The sequence below is a fragment of the Aspergillus eucalypticola genome (assembly GCF_003184535.1).
Source record: "Aspergillus eucalypticola CBS 122712 chromosome Unknown BO83scaffold_25, whole genome shotgun sequence".
In the NCBI taxonomy this organism is placed as follows: domain Eukaryota; kingdom Fungi; phylum Ascomycota; class Eurotiomycetes; order Eurotiales; family Aspergillaceae; genus Aspergillus; species Aspergillus eucalypticola.
This window is the reverse complement of record NW_020290299.1, coordinates 373,996-389,434: the sequence shown is the minus strand read 5'-3', so window position 1 is coordinate 389,434 and position 15,439 is coordinate 373,996. Positions and strand designations below refer to the sequence as shown.

At 51.7% G+C, this 15,439-nt stretch overlaps 5 protein-coding genes across 5 annotated transcripts; 2 read left to right on the top strand and 3 right to left on the bottom strand.

Annotated features, from left to right (window-relative positions):
* Nucleotides 1-706: 706 nt before the first annotated feature.
* Nucleotides 707-2,697, bottom strand: erf2 (palmitoyltransferase ERF2; the record flags this gene model as incomplete). Its single annotated transcript, XM_025527804.1, has 3 exons — nucleotides 707-1,456; nucleotides 1,513-1,621; nucleotides 1,673-2,697. 3 exons carry the CDS (start codon nucleotides 2,695-2,697, stop codon nucleotides 707-709), a joined length of 1,884 nt encoding a protein of 627 aa, XP_025384941.1.
* A 799-nt stretch (nucleotides 2,698-3,496) lies between these two features.
* On the top strand, nucleotides 3,497-4,266 carry BO83DRAFT_430171 (uncharacterized protein; the record flags this gene model as incomplete). Its single annotated transcript, XM_025535507.1, has 4 exons — nucleotides 3,497-3,637; nucleotides 3,711-3,754; nucleotides 3,914-4,115; nucleotides 4,216-4,266. 4 exons carry the CDS (start codon nucleotides 3,497-3,499, stop codon nucleotides 4,264-4,266), a joined length of 438 nt encoding a protein of 145 aa, XP_025384940.1.
* A 435-nt stretch (nucleotides 4,267-4,701) lies between these two features.
* pmt1 (protein mannosyltransferase 1) lies at nucleotides 4,702-7,781 on the bottom strand (the record flags this gene model as incomplete). The annotated part of the gene is made up of 5 exons (XM_025535506.1): nucleotides 4,702-5,235; nucleotides 5,294-6,754; nucleotides 6,819-7,102; nucleotides 7,156-7,445; nucleotides 7,516-7,781. 5 exons carry the CDS (start codon nucleotides 7,779-7,781, stop codon nucleotides 4,702-4,704), a joined length of 2,835 nt encoding a protein of 944 aa, XP_025384939.1.
* An 877-nt stretch (nucleotides 7,782-8,658) lies between these two features.
* Nucleotides 8,659-10,723, top strand: BO83DRAFT_381173 (putative pre-mRNA splicing factor). The gene is made up of 3 exons (XM_025531928.1): nucleotides 8,659-8,802; nucleotides 8,861-8,914; nucleotides 8,979-10,723. The coding sequence occupies exons 1-3, from the start codon at nucleotides 8,712-8,714 to the stop codon at nucleotides 10,445-10,447; spliced, it is 1,614 nt and encodes a 537-aa protein (XP_025384938.1). The 5' UTR covers nucleotides 8,659-8,711; the 3' UTR covers nucleotides 10,448-10,723.
* A 745-nt stretch (nucleotides 10,724-11,468) lies between these two features.
* Nucleotides 11,469-13,833, bottom strand: BO83DRAFT_113922 (guanine nucleotide exchange factor SEC2). The gene is made up of 3 exons (XM_025525951.1): nucleotides 13,756-13,833; nucleotides 13,045-13,687; nucleotides 11,469-12,984 (listed from the first exon to the last, which is right to left on the bottom strand). Exons 1-3 carry the CDS (start codon nucleotides 13,761-13,763, stop codon nucleotides 11,554-11,556), a joined length of 2,082 nt encoding a protein of 693 aa, XP_025384937.1. The 5' UTR covers nucleotides 13,764-13,833; the 3' UTR covers nucleotides 11,469-11,553.
* Nucleotides 13,834-15,439: the final 1,606 nt, after the last annotated feature.

The window sequence follows — 15,439 nt, the reverse complement described above, 5'->3', positions numbered from 1 at the left end:
TCATCTTCAACCTGTTCCTCTTCTCCGGTCTTGACCAGGATTCCCAACTGGTGACAAGCTCCAGCTTTGTCCTCTTCCCACCCCCGCCTCGCGCATCTCAAGAGACAGGCCTCCTACACCCGGACAATTCTTTTCTATCTACTATGAGGCATATAATCGCCATTCTCGGGTTTTCCGGGCTCACCTCGTCCGGTTACTACGCTTCTTTGGCGCCAACGGCTATCTATTTCGGATCTCCTTGGTCTATCTCTGGTCCAGTATCTGCATATTGTACATAGCCCTAAATCGTCTCCCGATATCATGTTTCACCTGATCTGCCGCAACAGCATCAACAACAGACAGACACTCAATGGACACACGTGTATATATAGTAGTAGATGGGGAAAAAATATGGAATAAAGGAAAAGAAAAAAGAATATCGTGAAGAGAACGTAGCCAACGGCTGCTTCATACGTGCAACTCGCTCGAAAATCAAGACATGAACAGAAAGTAGGGTGGGGTATGTCAACGTATATGCGGTGAGCCCAATTGGTTCAATGAAAGAATGGCAATGAGGTGGTAACATCCATTAAGATCTTACTATCTTTGAAAAAATGGTGATGAAGAAGCAAAGAAGAAGAAATGGCCCCGCAGGGAGCAAGAAGGAAAATTCATACGGAAATGGAGATGGGGTGGAGCAGCGAGAGCAAACCGGCGCCATCACCACTCACTCTTGGGGTTGAGAGGGAGGAGGCACTTGTTGCATCTCAATGTCATTTTGAGGCTCGACATTTCGAGGGAGATACTTGCGCTTCATCGTGCTCAGGCGCTGGTCCCCTTCCTGATAAGGCTGCTTGAACTGCATATACGTTGGGGGCCGTGGCCGCAGGAAAACGGACAACCAGTTCCGGAAGACATTGCCTTGAGTGAAGGGCCGATGGCGGTCGGCTTTCGCAAACTTGTGCGAGTTCAAATATTCTCGGGTGGTCTCGCCCCGACCGACCAGGAAGAGATGGTAGGCCCATAACGAGGCCGGGTATGGTGCGGCAACCGCACCGTAGATCACCATGGCCCAGGGAACTCTCCATTTATCGATGGCTGTGCCAAAGCTGACATGCTCTCGTGATTTATACACCAAGATGTGTGCGAGACTGGCACCAAGCAAGAACAGAGCAAGGAGGGTGGAGGATGCCACAAATGTGAAGAAGTACCGGTAGTTACGGCGACCAACGCAGTTGTTGAGCCACACACAGTGATGGTCAAGAGTCTCAACACAGTTGTCGCATACACGGCAATGATAGCAGCGGGGAGGACGCCATATACAACAGGTCTTGCAGTACTTCACAGGCACGTCCATGGCTGCAACGTCGGATGTCGCCAGCTTCACCATCACCCAGTCGTTGGTTGGAGGGCCAATTGCCAACGGGTCATCTGCGGGATCCGGGGGTGGCAGCTGGTGAAGATTGCGAGGAATAATCTAGAGCGGATCTGTTAGCAATTGATGATGCACTGTCTTGCTTGAATCTGTCTTACCCCAGGATCAACGACGGAAGCATGTATGAATGACGAGAAGCACAAGTAGAAAAGATACGCGAACAAAATGGGAAGGGCGGGCGAGATGTTGTGCCAGAGCCAAGGACCCCTATGTATCGTTAGCTACTCGAACACACCGAGTGAGAGACGGGATACCTACGAATATGCGAAGAATAGAGCCGTAGGTACAAGCACGAAGATTGCTGTGGCAATATTGACGGGCTTATCCCTGGAGTTCTGGAGCCTTCCCCGGCCGAAGAAAATGGTGTTACCGACAAAATATTCGTAGTTTTTGCCCAGACGGCTTTTGCTTGCACCTGCCTGAGGGGTCTTGTCGATAGATCCAGGGGTAGAGCCGGCAGACGAAAGCCTCTCATGTGCCCGTACGTCACGGCTACTCTCATGTCCCTGATTTCTGTTCTGCAGAGAGAGAAATGAAAGCGTCGACCGGTGGGGGCTGACAGGCTCGTTTGAGCCATGATGGTTTCCCCCGAGGTTAAGATGAGGTTGTTGGATCTTATAAGCCCTCTCCCTGTCGTAGAGAAGTTTGGCGCTCTCGCCCTGACTCCTTCCCGTGGTGTTACCGATAGGACTAGCATTCGAGGTGTTGCGGTCAGAAATGATAGGGTCCGTGAACTCCGTGCCTCTCGAAGGAGGAGCTTCCTGCTCTGTCGGAGGGATGGACCCTTGCGGTATCGTGCTGTTCGAGATAAAGCTCTGCCTGTTCTGACTCGTATGATCGTTCCAATCCTCCGATGTATCGGTCATGGTCCCCTTTGTCATAGGCCGACCCCGATGAGCCTGGAGTCGCTGAGAAGACATAGGACGGAAGAAACCTTGCGCAGCAAGCGAAGGAATGTGTGACCGGCTCTGCTTGCTACTAGCACTCCCTGGCCTAGTCCATTGACTGGTCGATGTGATAGAGCTCCTGGCAGGTGGGGGCCCTCGTCTAGGAGCCGACGCTCGGGACTGCGGTGGATGCGACGAAACTCCGGTATATGTCTGGGACTGTTCTCCATCATCTGACGCCATGTCCGTCACCCGGGACGAAATTCCTCCCACGGAAGGGGGTCGCGGAATACCGAGAACATGTTGCGGGGGCGCCGAGGCAGGCGTGTCGCTAGTCTCCGAAATCGCGGAAGATAGAGGCATGTCGTTGAGCGTGGATGGAAAATTTCTACTCATATATCACAGCAATCTAACATATTGTGGCCAGACAGGAATGAAGCGGTTCGGGTTAAATGGACGGAGCGTCGTCTGTGATCACGAGAGCGCGGTGAGGGAAGCTATCGGTAGGAATAAAGTGAAGGAGTGACGAAGAAAATAAAAGACGTATATCGAGGTGGACTGGTATTAAGATGAGGAAAAAGAATGTAAGCAACCTATATTGGACAGTGCTCAGTTAGCCTCATCTAAGAAGACGGGATCCAGACCGGTTTCTCCCCCTGTCGGCACGCGGGAAGGGCGAGAGAGAGAGAGTCAAACGACGAACCTTGGAAATGAAGTTGCGGTGATTGCAAGACACGCGAATCACGTCACATCACCGTCGCAAGCCGAAACCCAAGACTTGCGATGGCCGAAGTGAGGATGTAAGACCCCAGAGACCTCAGAGCCGGACAGGTGGATGACATGCGCAGAGCAAACACGAGGGTTTATCGCAATCGATACCGTATGATGACTGATTATTGGGGGGAAGAAGGAAAGCCTAACCAAACCAGTCCAGCTTGAGTTTAGTCCCGGAGCTTAGCTCCAGGCTGTCAATCAGGCAGTCAGGCATGAAGAAAAAAAGTGTCAGGCCAACCACGCGGGCTGAGTCAGCAACCGTGCCGGAAGCTGGCCAACGAAATGTCACCTGATGATGCGCCGGCAACATCATACGTCCGACGCCCACCGATTCTCCCACCTCCTCCCTCAAGACCCATTCGAACCACCAACCCCCCACAGTCCTCGCAGACACACGTCCGCTCCTCGCAATCCCATCAACATGTCTTCAATTGCTGCTATGGCCTCCCGCCGGGCCTTCGCCCGCCAGTCCTTCCTTCGCGCTCCCCCGCGCCGCCTCTACAGCTCCAAGGTTGAGGAGGCTGGCCTCGACAAGGGCCCCAAGCGTGACCCCGAGCTTTACGTACGGACCCAATGAACCGATAGAAATCAATTGCGATCGTTGGAATCTAATTGGTGATATTATACTTGAACAGGTTCTGCTCGGTGTCATGTCCGGTGCTTTCCTGCTTGCCGGATGGTGAATACTTTTCCCTTTCCCCCGATTTCTTTTCATAGTGTGTCAGCACGACAAATATACAACGCTCATTCGCGAAAAAAATTCCTTGACACTGCTATACAAATTCAACTATGAATTGACTCAATTGGCTAACATAATTTTTTTCCTCTCGATGATCAGGTACTTCGGCAGAAAGCCCACCTCCGTCACCTCCGAGAGCAACGTCCGCATTGGCGAGAGTGCCATGCCCTGGGAGCAGACCGACGAGAGTGGCAAGGTCTACAAGTACCAATACCACCCCCACGGTGACAAGAGCCAGCCCCTGCGCAATGCCCCCAGCGCCTTGAACACCGTCATTGTTCCCAACGTTACCCTGCCCGTGGTATTTATTGCCCCCCCCAATCCCCATGTGGTTGATATTCGCGACCAATAGTCGACAATGCGAACTGGATCACTAACAAACGATTCCTTGTTCTTTTTAGGACCTCCACGAGCGCTACAACAAGTACGGAAAGGAGGAGTGGGACTACTAAATAGTTCACCATCTGCAATTGCAGACAAGACCCGTGTTGTTGAGATTCTAGGAAGAAAGAAGTTGAGGCAGGTCGGCGCTGATCGCTGTACACTAAAACTTGTGAAGACTAGAGTATGGGGTGAGACCGTTCTTACAAGACCACTGTGCATAGTTTGTTGTTTTGACGAGGTTTTATTTGGAAGATTGTTTTCGTTGCGCTTACACCAAGTTCCAAACCGTGATAAGACATGTACAATCAAGTAGGCCGCTAAATCCAGGAACACGTAAGTAATCATGTACAAGAGTCACATTTCGTTAGACCAAAGTAGTTGAATGAGCAAGAGGGAGGAAAGAGAAGCCAGTTATTGCTAGAAAAGAAGTACAGAAGAAGTAAATGAGAACAGCCAACGTTTAAAACCAGTACAGCAATCCCTCACAAATGCTTCAAGTCTATTCAAGATTTGGTCGCCTCGTTGGCCTCGCTGGCCGGTTTGGGGTCAGGCGAGCCGCGCTGCTCCTGGGAGCTTCCTTGCCCGGCTACTGAAGCTGGGCCGTCCTCTACAGCCTGAGGGGGCTGTCTTCCGACAGTTTCGGGATTTTGGCCTTCAACGTCGGGATGAGGCGGGGCAATTTGACCGTCGATCATGTCGACAATACGGCCGTTCTCCAGGCGAGTCTTCGTCTCATGACGGCTCTCGAACTGGACTTTACCCTCCTTCTTCAACTGAGCAACAAGTTCTTCATCCAGCACGTTTCCGTGTTGATCACGGTACTCCACACGGGCCTTGGCAGTGTGCCGAGCCCGGGACGTGACAGCCGGTTCCTGTGCCTCCTCCTGCAAGACTTCCTGTTTCTGTTGCGGAACTTGCTGCGGGACCTGTTGTTGTGGTGGCTGTTCCATCACAACGGGGGGTGCTTGTGGCACTGGCGCTTGAGTCGTGGGGATAGCCGGGTGCGTGTCCACGATCTGGGTCACATATTGGTCGAGCTGTAATCATGTTAGCGCCTACAACATGAGTATCGGCTGCGGTGCCCGGGAGACTTACGCTACTATAAAATGTGTGGCAGTCAAAGTCCCAGCTGTCCATTAGCTTTACACTGTTGCAAGCATCCTGGGTCCATGGGTTGCCGTAGACCAGAGGCGAGTACAGTGTGAAAGTAAAGATGCTAATCGCAAGGAAGATACCGGCCAACATTTTGCCGATAACAGGGCGAGATGGTAGCCCAAGGCTCTTGATGCGGTTGGCAAGGAAGTCGAATTCCTGGCAAAGGGCAATGATAGCGAAGTAGAGGGCAGGGAAATAATGGTGCAAGAAAAGCTGGCGCGCCATGAGGTAGAAGGGGAAGTAGTGGAAAGCCCAGCCAAGTACGCTAGTACCAATTTCGTAGTCGAACCGCTTGAAGTTCACGTTGTGGTAATCACCACAGCTCCGCTGCCAACGAAGAACAGAAACTCCCTTGAAGATAATGTAGATAACAATGGCCGCCGTTGAAGACCACCAGATGAAGGGGTTGCCCAGGAGGTAGACTTGGCGGTGATCCTTGCCCCAGAAGTTGATGCCACGGAGGAGGGTCGGCCAGGAAGGCGGGCGAGAGTCCCAAGCGTGCGATTCAGTCAGGCCAGCATTGGTAATCCACATCACCTTCTGCAGCTCCCAGAACTTGCCGAAGAAACCGGGGTTCCTGTAGTTAACCTTCTCACCATCCTCGGCTATCATAGGGTGGCTGTTCGATTCAATGTACCAGATGCTGTTGGGCAAAGTAGCTCCTCTGGCGCAGGTCACCTCTTGCTGGTCGAAACCCCACTCGGGAAGCTTGACTTTGTGGGAAAACAGGACACAGTTGGTCATAACGTGCACCAGGCGGAACTTGGTCTGAATGGTGCGCAGTCGCTTCTTCGCCTCCTCGCCCTCAGAGAGGGACTTCACAATTTCAACGCGGAAGAGATCATTTGCATCTCCGGGAAATCCATCGTAGCCATATGCAGACACCTCGAATTGCCAATCCACATCTGTGACAGGAGGCCGTTCATCATGCGAGTGAATACGTCTCCGAGTAATAAGGTGATCCAACCTGATCACAGCGCCATCTTCGATATACTCCGCGGTAATGTTGTCCCAGGCCAAGGGGCCTTCCACTGTTCCATAGGGGCCAAGAGGCTGAGTCTGGTTCTCGAGGACGAAGATGTTGTTCTCATCCTTGTGGGGGTAGAGCGTGATCTGTTGCTGCTTGCTTCCTGTGGGGTACATGTGGTTGTGAGAATGAAGATAGCCTCCTTGGGTGTTGAGGTGACGGATGCTGACGCGGGATCCAAATGCAACATCGGCGGGAACGTCCTGCATTCCCTTGGAGTTTAGGGTTGCTTGGAATTCGGACGACATGAATCCATCTCCATCGCCAGGGTTAACAAGGCACAGGAAGTGAATTCCAAACATGGCGCAGTAGAAGCTGAGGGGAATAACAATCAGGCAGAAGACACGAGCAAAGAAGTGCTTGAACCACAGGCGCTGTAGAATACGAAGATTAGCCGCTGGCTCAAGTAGATATAGATCGATGATTGGATGCACGTACCGGTGTGACATTCTTCGGATCACCAAGCAGAACCCACAGTTGGAGAACGGTAAGCGACCCAACCCAAGCAACGGTGAAGAGTCCAACCCATTTGACACTGAGGGTAGCGCCCAGAGAGAGGCCAGTTGCTGCGAGCCAAAACCACCAGGGTCCACGGAAGGAATGAGAAGGTCCCAGTTCCTGTTGGTTGGTAAAGCACGTGAAAGACAATGCGGTGAGCGCAGTGAAGAACACCAATGGGGAATCCAAGAGAATGAGGCGAGACTGAGTAATGAGACCGTTCTCTGCGCTAAATCAGCATGTGCAATTGACCAGTCGGACAGGCATGGAGACCTACCAAAGATGACGACACCGGCACCTAGCACCGCGGTGATAGTGCGGCATCCCGATGCCCTCAATGTCAGGAACATCAATGGGATCGTGAGAACACCCAAAATCGCCGGAAGCATGCGCATGGCAACATATGGTACGCCCGGTTCGAGGTAATCCTTTCCAATGTCCTTGAAATCGAACTCGCCATCAAAGCCCGCCAGCCAGCCAGCAAGTGTGATGAGCAACTTGGCAAGAGGAGGATGAACATCCATGAAGAAGCGGCCCTTAATGTACTTTGTCGCAAAACCTCCGAAGCTGTCGGCCATGCATTAGAACAAGATTATCTCCGGCATATGCGGGGGCGGGAAAAGGCATGCACACATACTGGACTTCGTCGAAGACAACGCTAGAAGGCTGGTAGATCCTGAACAACCGGACCACTGCCGCAACAATGGTTACCAGAGCCAGAGTTCTATAGTCGGAAGCGGGAAGATGGAAGATATTGTTGTCCGTAACGCCATCTGATGCATAGCTCGAGGAGGCCGCGACGGCCTTCTTGCGGCTCTTGGGACCCGGAGAGCGGCTGGGAGAGCGTGAGGATGATTTTGGCGGCGGCGTAACCGCCAAGGTGTCTTTGGATTTGGCCGCCATTGTCGAAGGCGGTTCGAATAGAGAATTTCAGAGAGAGAGGAAAGAAAGAAGGAGTGGACAGGAGACTGGTCGGGGGAGGGGTTCAGAAGATCCTAAAAGCAGAAAAATAAAGGGCAATTGATCATCAAGAGCTACCGCGGGCAAGCGAAACAATGACGGAGCCCGTTACTGCACAATGCTCCAACTCCAGGGGAGCTTCGGGACCACCCCCGCTGAACAGGCACAGATGTAGATGGGGTGTGGAGGGTGTAAACAAAAAAAGTGGACAATCAAAAAGAGGGTAAGAAGTTATTTCAAAAAAAGAAGCGCCATGACAGAGAAGAAGCGGAACAAAAGGGGACCGGGGAAGGCAAGAGAGTAAGAGGGAAGATGATGAAGAGCGAGCACAGCACGTGTGGGACGATTTAGGGAGGCGGACGAAAGCGTCGGCCGCTTTAAGGCCAGATCGTCGGCCGCAGTTTGAGAGGAGACTCTTGGTTTTCTGCCCGTCAGCAATATGCAAGGCCCCCATGCACGCCGCCAGCATCAGCCTCGTAGGGGCAGTTTAATTATAGCGATATATAGTCTACAATGTCCCAATAATTAATGTTATACGTCCAAGCTTTGAGCCATGACAACAAACAATAATAATCAATGACGTATAGATGTTGCCCCAGCGTTCATCAACGGTCAAGTTACTTAAGTTACTCAAGTAGATTGATTGACAACGCCAGGGACTGGCCCATCGCGGTTTAGCCTCGGGATAATCCAGCCAATAATCAGCTCCCATAGCTAAGCGCGCGGGTAGCCTGTCCGCCCGCGCTTAGAATTCAATAGCCGCGCCCAGAAATGAAGTCAACCCGAAAAGGAACATCGCAGGTCGCCGAATCGCCTCAGTCTGGACTTTCTCATCCAATCCCGCGTCTCTCCATTTTCATCGGAGTGCGAACCATGGCATCTGCAAGTAACGGAGGTACTCCGCTGCCGGAAGAGGTGGGCAAGCCGCCTGAGGGCGTGGTCTTGCCACCCAAGGACATTCGAGGTAAGTTTGTCGATGCCTCCGAGGCCTGGTGACGCTTTGAAAGCTAACATTGAAACAGCTATCGTCGAGAAAACGGCCGGCTATGTCGCTCGAAATGGTGTCGTCTTCGAAGGTACGTCACACCCTTGCATACTATTCTATCATTCGGACCGCGCAGCTCACGCGCAGACTCTTAGATCGCGTTCGTGAAAAGGAACGGAACAACCCCAAATTCTCCTTCCTCAACCCCGGTGACGCCTACGCTCCCTTCTACCAATGGCGTCTTGTCGAGATCAAGGAAGGACGAGGAACAGCAGTGGCCGCAGGCCGACCAGGCGAAGCAACCCCCGCCGCTGAACCCGAGAAACCTAAGGGCCCCGAAGAACCGCCGGAGTTTCACTTTTCTGCACGGATGCCCATAATCAATGCGCAAGATCTGGAAGTCGTGAAGCTCACGGCCCTATTCGTCGCCAAGCGTGGAAAGTCATTCATGACCGCGCTCTCCCAACGAGAAACCAGAAACTTCCAGTTCGACTTCCTGCGCCCGCAACACAGTCTCTACCAGTTCTTCACCCGACTCGTCGACCAATACACCATCCTCCTCCGCTCCGAAGGAATCGATGCCGCCACAACAGAGAAGAAGCGTCTCGCCGACCTCGAGCACAATGTCCAGAACAAATTCCACGTCCTCGACCGCGCCAAGCAACGCGCCGAATGGGTCAAATACCAAGAACAGCAGAAACAAAAGAAGGAGGAGGAGGAAGAGCAAGAGCGTATCGCATACGCCCAAATCGACTGGCATGATTTCGTCGTCGTCGAAACCGTCCTCTTCACCGAAGCAGACGACCAAGTCGACCTCCCTCCCCCAACCTCCCTCAACGACCTTCAATCCGCCTCCCTCGAACAAAAAGCCATGATGTCTCTCAATCCTCTCCGCATCGAAGAAGCCATGCCCACCGAAGAGGAAACACCCATCTACTACAACGCCTATCCCCAACAACAACCCGAACCCATCATCCCCGCCGGCCCCGCCTACCCCCCTCAAGGCCTGCCCCCTCAACAACCCATCGTCCCCCCACCCATGTCCACCGCCGCCCAAGAAGAAGAGCAATACATCCGGGAACGTATGGAAGCACGCGAACAAGCGGCCGCCGCCAAAGCCGCCGCCGCTCAACAACCCCAACAACAACAACAACCGATGCGCATCCGCTCCGACTACGTCCCGCGAGCCCAAGCGCGCCGCCAAAACCCCACAGGCGCCACAGCGCTCTGCCCGAACTGCCACCAGCAGATCCCCGTCGGCGAACTGGAACAACACATGCGCATCGAGCTGCTCGATCCCCGCTGGAAGGAACAACGCGCCAAGGCCGAATCCCGCAGCGCGACCACCAACCTCTTCACCGTGGACGTGGTCAACAACCTCAAACGTCTGGCCAGTCAACGAAGCGACGTATTCGATTCCGCTGCCATGCCTGGCTCTGGGGCTGTCGATCCGGAGGAAGAGGCCCGGCGCAAGAAGATGGCTGTCGAAGGTGCCGTGCCTGGTTCGGGACCTGTGCCGCCGCCTGTTGTCGGACCTGCTGGCGCGCCTCCGAATCCTCAGAGTATGAATATTGAAGAGCAGATTAGGCGCATTCATGAACGGCAAGCTATGACGAGGAAATAGATTAATCGTGTATTTTCTGTTTCATTTTTTTTTCTTTGTTTCGTGACTCTTTCATGATGTGTCTATTTGGGCCCTTTCCTTTTTTTTTTTTCTCTCTTCATATTTACACTTTTACCTGGCATACTGGGAATTAGGATCTATCGTTATATTGTCTACTCAGGCGTTTATTTGCAGTCGATGAAGGAGTATGTATACGTGGTTGATAGGTCTTCTTTGAGGCGAGACGTGTGTCGTCTACACTTCAGTTGTAAAATCTTGATAACATTTCATGTTTGATCTGGGTCTTATGTCTGTAAGGAGAAACTTATACGCATGGTGTAGTAGTTGCTCATAAGCCTAATCCACGCGTAGTGATTATAACGTCTACGCTTAAGGTACGATACCGAAGATATCTCGAGAACATCATGAATTTTTGCTCTACCTAAATCTGCAAATTTGCTAGGTGCAAAGCCACTAGCTTGCATTCCTGCATCATCCGCTCCATAAGCCCTGATATCTCTGCCACCATGTATATCGCGTAAAAAGAATCAATCGCAATTAGATGCACCGGGGGAATAGCAACAGAAAGAAATGTATGCTGCAAAAACTTGAAAGTGCCGGGTGGACACTATTCCATGTGACAAAGAAACGCAGAAATCATTGAAATGCGAGGTCATAGTTCATCCAGGAGTACCTTCGCGCATCGAGGACCTTCGCATCCCGATAGCGTTGAGCAAACAACTGGTGCAGGAGGTACAAACGCGAAAGGGTAAAGAAGCTTGGGAGAAAACCAAATACACAAGAAATGAAGACAAACCCAATAGAAAGAAAAATATGTATACAAAGGAGAAACAAGAAAAAACAAGGTATTAATAATACATATCCCATGCTGCTCTTGACTGATAATATGTCTCGGATGCAAAGGACAGGATCGGTGAGGAATTAAGCAAGCAGGCATGGTTGAACTATACCGGTATATGAGAATAGATGAAGTTTGAAAAAGGGTGGGTCCGCGCAAATGCTAGTCGGGAACACGAAATCAAAACCCAAGTAGAGTGTAAGACAACGGAGGAACGTCCGCGTTGTCGAAACGATAAGAATCGTGGGTCAAATCGGCATTGATCATATCAGTTATCACCATTCTTTGTGGTGTCGTGGTTGCTCGGCGTCTCCTCAACTTCAGTTGAGAGCTTGACGCTATCGGCTTCATGCGTATTTCCAGGGACGATTACCTGCACATCAGGTTGCTCGTTCATATCATCAACGAGGTCTGTCTTCAATACGGGTGCGTTGGCATCCGTGGGAGAGACCGCCGCGCTGCTGGCTGTAGATTCTGACTCGGAGGGAGCAGACACAAACGGATCGTCTCCCACAGAACCCTCGTCATGGTTGTGCTCTTCAATGTCGTCTAGGTTCTTTGTTTCTATAGCGACATCCTCAGGGACAGTAGAGATGATTGACCGCTGGCACTCATCACGACCATCTGCAACAGGAGCCTCAACGCCATCAGTAGGTGTAGGGGTATTTCCTTGGAAGCCATTGGCGTGAGCAAACAAAGGGATAATTCCACCCCCGATGCGTGACCAGAACATTCTCTCCCTTAGTCGGATAGTTTCATCCCATGCATCCTTCTCCTCTTCCGCATCACCAATGCGAACATGGCCGTCAAGGATGAGACGGAGGTATCCAGTGAACTCGCAGCTGGAACGGACTCTCTCTAAACACAGTATACACAGAGGATATCGTTGAGCGGTCTCGCTATCGGACGTCCGGAATCGATGGGTCCTCTCGTTGGTGGGACCGTTTCTGCGCTCGCCACACATTGAACAAGGAAACTCATATTTCTTTGCTGAAGGCGGCATGGGTTCAACCAGGAGAGTTCCATCGCAGATCCCACTTAATACTGAGCGCCGCGTTAGCCATGAGATCCCGGGCGCAGCATCAAGCCGGAGGGTCGGTTCGATGTCTTCCGAAAGCACGCGCTTGTAGAAGCGGGTCTCCTTGAGAGGAATGTGGGAAGTCACGGGCTGTGGGGAAGACACGCTGCCATTGGGAGAATGTGTTTGAGATTTGGCGGGAGATGACGACGCTGAACCGAACCCACTAGCCAAACTCATGACATTCAAGCCAGCGTAAGACCCACTTGTGGCCCGACTTGCAGGCTTGGAAGCTCGAGATGTCGTGAAGAGTTCCCGAAAGTCCTCATAAGCTTGGATATCCGTTCGACAGACCGGCTTAATCAAATGTGGGAAACTAGTGGACGGCCCTGGAGTGAGCTCTTCCAATGTGGGGATTTCCTCTGGTATGTCGGGAATCTCAGAATTCTTGCTGACATGCAAAGGATGCCGCGGCATAGTTGGTGATGACGGAGCTGTCGAGATGATTGTGCGAGTCTCGCTATCATCCTTGGCGAGGTTGAGTCCATGCAAAACAGATTTTAGCTCGGCCAATTGTTCTTGATGTGATGCAAGCAGTGCTTCGGTGTCTTTGACTTGAGAGCGTAGCTGCTCGTTTTTCTTCTCTACAGCCTCACGTTCTAGCTTGGCCGCGGCGACCATCTGTTCAAGAGGTAACAAGTCAGTGGGTCGACCCGACATACAATCGCATATGGAGCTTACCTTGTTGGCTTCTTCAAAAAGCGCGGCAGTTAAGGTTTCTAGTTCTTGTTCAATGCCCTTCTTCTCCTTTTCCACAAGGGCGCGCTGAGCCTTCTCTTCAGCCAATGCAGCTTGCAAGCGCAACATCTCATAATCCACGTCGGACTTCTTGATCAAAACTTCCTGATCAATGTCTTGCCGATACTTTTCATTTTCCGACTCCAGGGCTCGGATCTTGGCTTGTGCCTGCTCCAATTCCTGACGAGTGGCGACTAGGTTGTCATCGAGTGTCGTCTGATTGTTGATCGCCTGGACCAACTTGACGCTCAGAGCTGCGACCTCATTGCTCAAGTCTGGATGATGCGACTGTGTTGACTCTGACGTCTCCGAGTCTTCCGAGTGGCTCGCAAGTCTGGGATCCTTTAAGGTGCTAAAGCTAGTTTCCTGGAAGTTGCCAACACTGGACGAGCGGACGCCCGGTGTCGGCTTCGCAGTGACGGTTCCAGACAGGTCATTGGTGGACCTGGCTTTCGTGACGGTCTTGTCGGGGGAGAGAGAGTTGTTCTCGGAGGAATTCGACCGTTTGTGGCTGGTGGGACGTGGCAGCATGGTAGACGGGGATAGGAAATTGTGGCGAGAGTAATAAGTGTGGAAAGCAATAAAACTGTCACCGAAATTAGCAAACAAACACAGCATCGGCCAACTGCATTGGAGGGACGTGAATATACATACTCGGCCATGATGATCGTGAGATATCGACACGGCAAATGCAGCAGAACAGGGTATCACAGCAGAAGACGGCGCGTATCACAACCACGTATATAACGGACCGGCGACACTTCGCATCTGCAAATCCTGGCAGAGACAAGGGCTGGTTGAGGATGTATGCATGGAAGGATTAAAGCAGGGGGGGAAGCAGTAACGTGACGTCCCCGCCAGCGCGCAGACTGGAGAGGAATCAGCCAGTCGGAGAACGAAGCATTGAGTCGCAGAAAGGAGCGAGATGCAATTCGATAGAGAGCGAAAGCCGCTGAAAGAGGGGTATGAAGGAGAGGCGACGATAAGTAGGGAAGGATAGACCGGAAGGATGACGATTAACTGGAGGCGAGAGCCGGGTTGAGGGAGATAAAGGAAGGGAGAGAGACGTCTTAGCGGGTAATCAGTGGACTTAACCCCTCTTTCGTCAAGGCAGATGATGGGATTTAGTGGGAAGATTAGTGTAAGCTAATTAAATTAGTTTAAAAAGAATTATAGATAGAAAAAAAACTGGTCAGCGACCGGGGGGAAGAACAAATGGGGATAATTAAGAAGAGGTCAAGGACGACCAGAGAGTAGCAGCAGAGACAAGAACAAGAACAAGAAGAGCACAGCACGACTGCAGGCAAGGCCGGAGTTGGTACGGCAAGTGGATTCAGGTCGCAACAGGCAGTCAGTAACAGTAACAGAGTATCATTTCCACTGTACGTCTGACTCGGTATCGCCGCCCTGCTTGCTGTATTTACGGTCCCGATACCGCTCCACTCGGCAGTGAGCCAATCATCAACACGGAGGCAAACCACAGGCGCTTAGAGATTACCGTATCTGGAAGGTCGATCGCCTCCCGGCGCGTCTCCGGTGGTGGACAATCACAAGGGCCGGCGTAAAGCTTGGGGCTGGCTGCCATTCCATCCTTTGGTTCATTCCTCGGTGTGGATGAAGGGAAAAAGGCGGGGAAGAAGAAACTAAACCATTACTACGTCCTACAATCAAGTCTGATGGGCTGTTCAAGTGTAACACGCCATTGCTAGATTACGTATGATATGATACTCTGTATGGATGGTGGAATCATTTTTTTCCCATTACTCGCGCCACGTTCTCATCCGGCTTAATGGTTCCCACTAGGTACGATCTCGATACGGAACCCGATCTCGCAAGGGCCTCCGGAGACGGTGACTAGAGCCTCTTGGGAAATTTGAGAGAGCTCGTTCCAATTCATAAGCTTTTTCTCTACCTGCAAAAACTCTTCACACGCTTTTCAATAGTTTGGGCGCAAAGCTCCATCCGATGCGGTTGGGTGCGACATTAGGGCGTTCTAATTTGGGGATAATCAGCCAATCTTTCTCCCAAAATCAGCCGGATCTTCGGCGGTGGATGGTTTCTTTTGGCTCAAAAAGGCAGCTCTTCCTTGGCACACCTGATGACGACACTTGCAGTCACTGCGATCTTCCATCTCCCTCCGACACAAACAACACTCAACTTACTTTCGTCCTGAAGTTTATATCCGGGTTTGTTGGCATTGCAGCATCGGTCTGCAGTTTTGACTCTAAACAAGTCATCTGCATATACCTTTGTATAAAGAAGATTAACAATTGTGTCTGAACATATTATGCACGCAATTGTGCTATGCCGTATTTGTGTGTGTGTAATCTGTAATGAA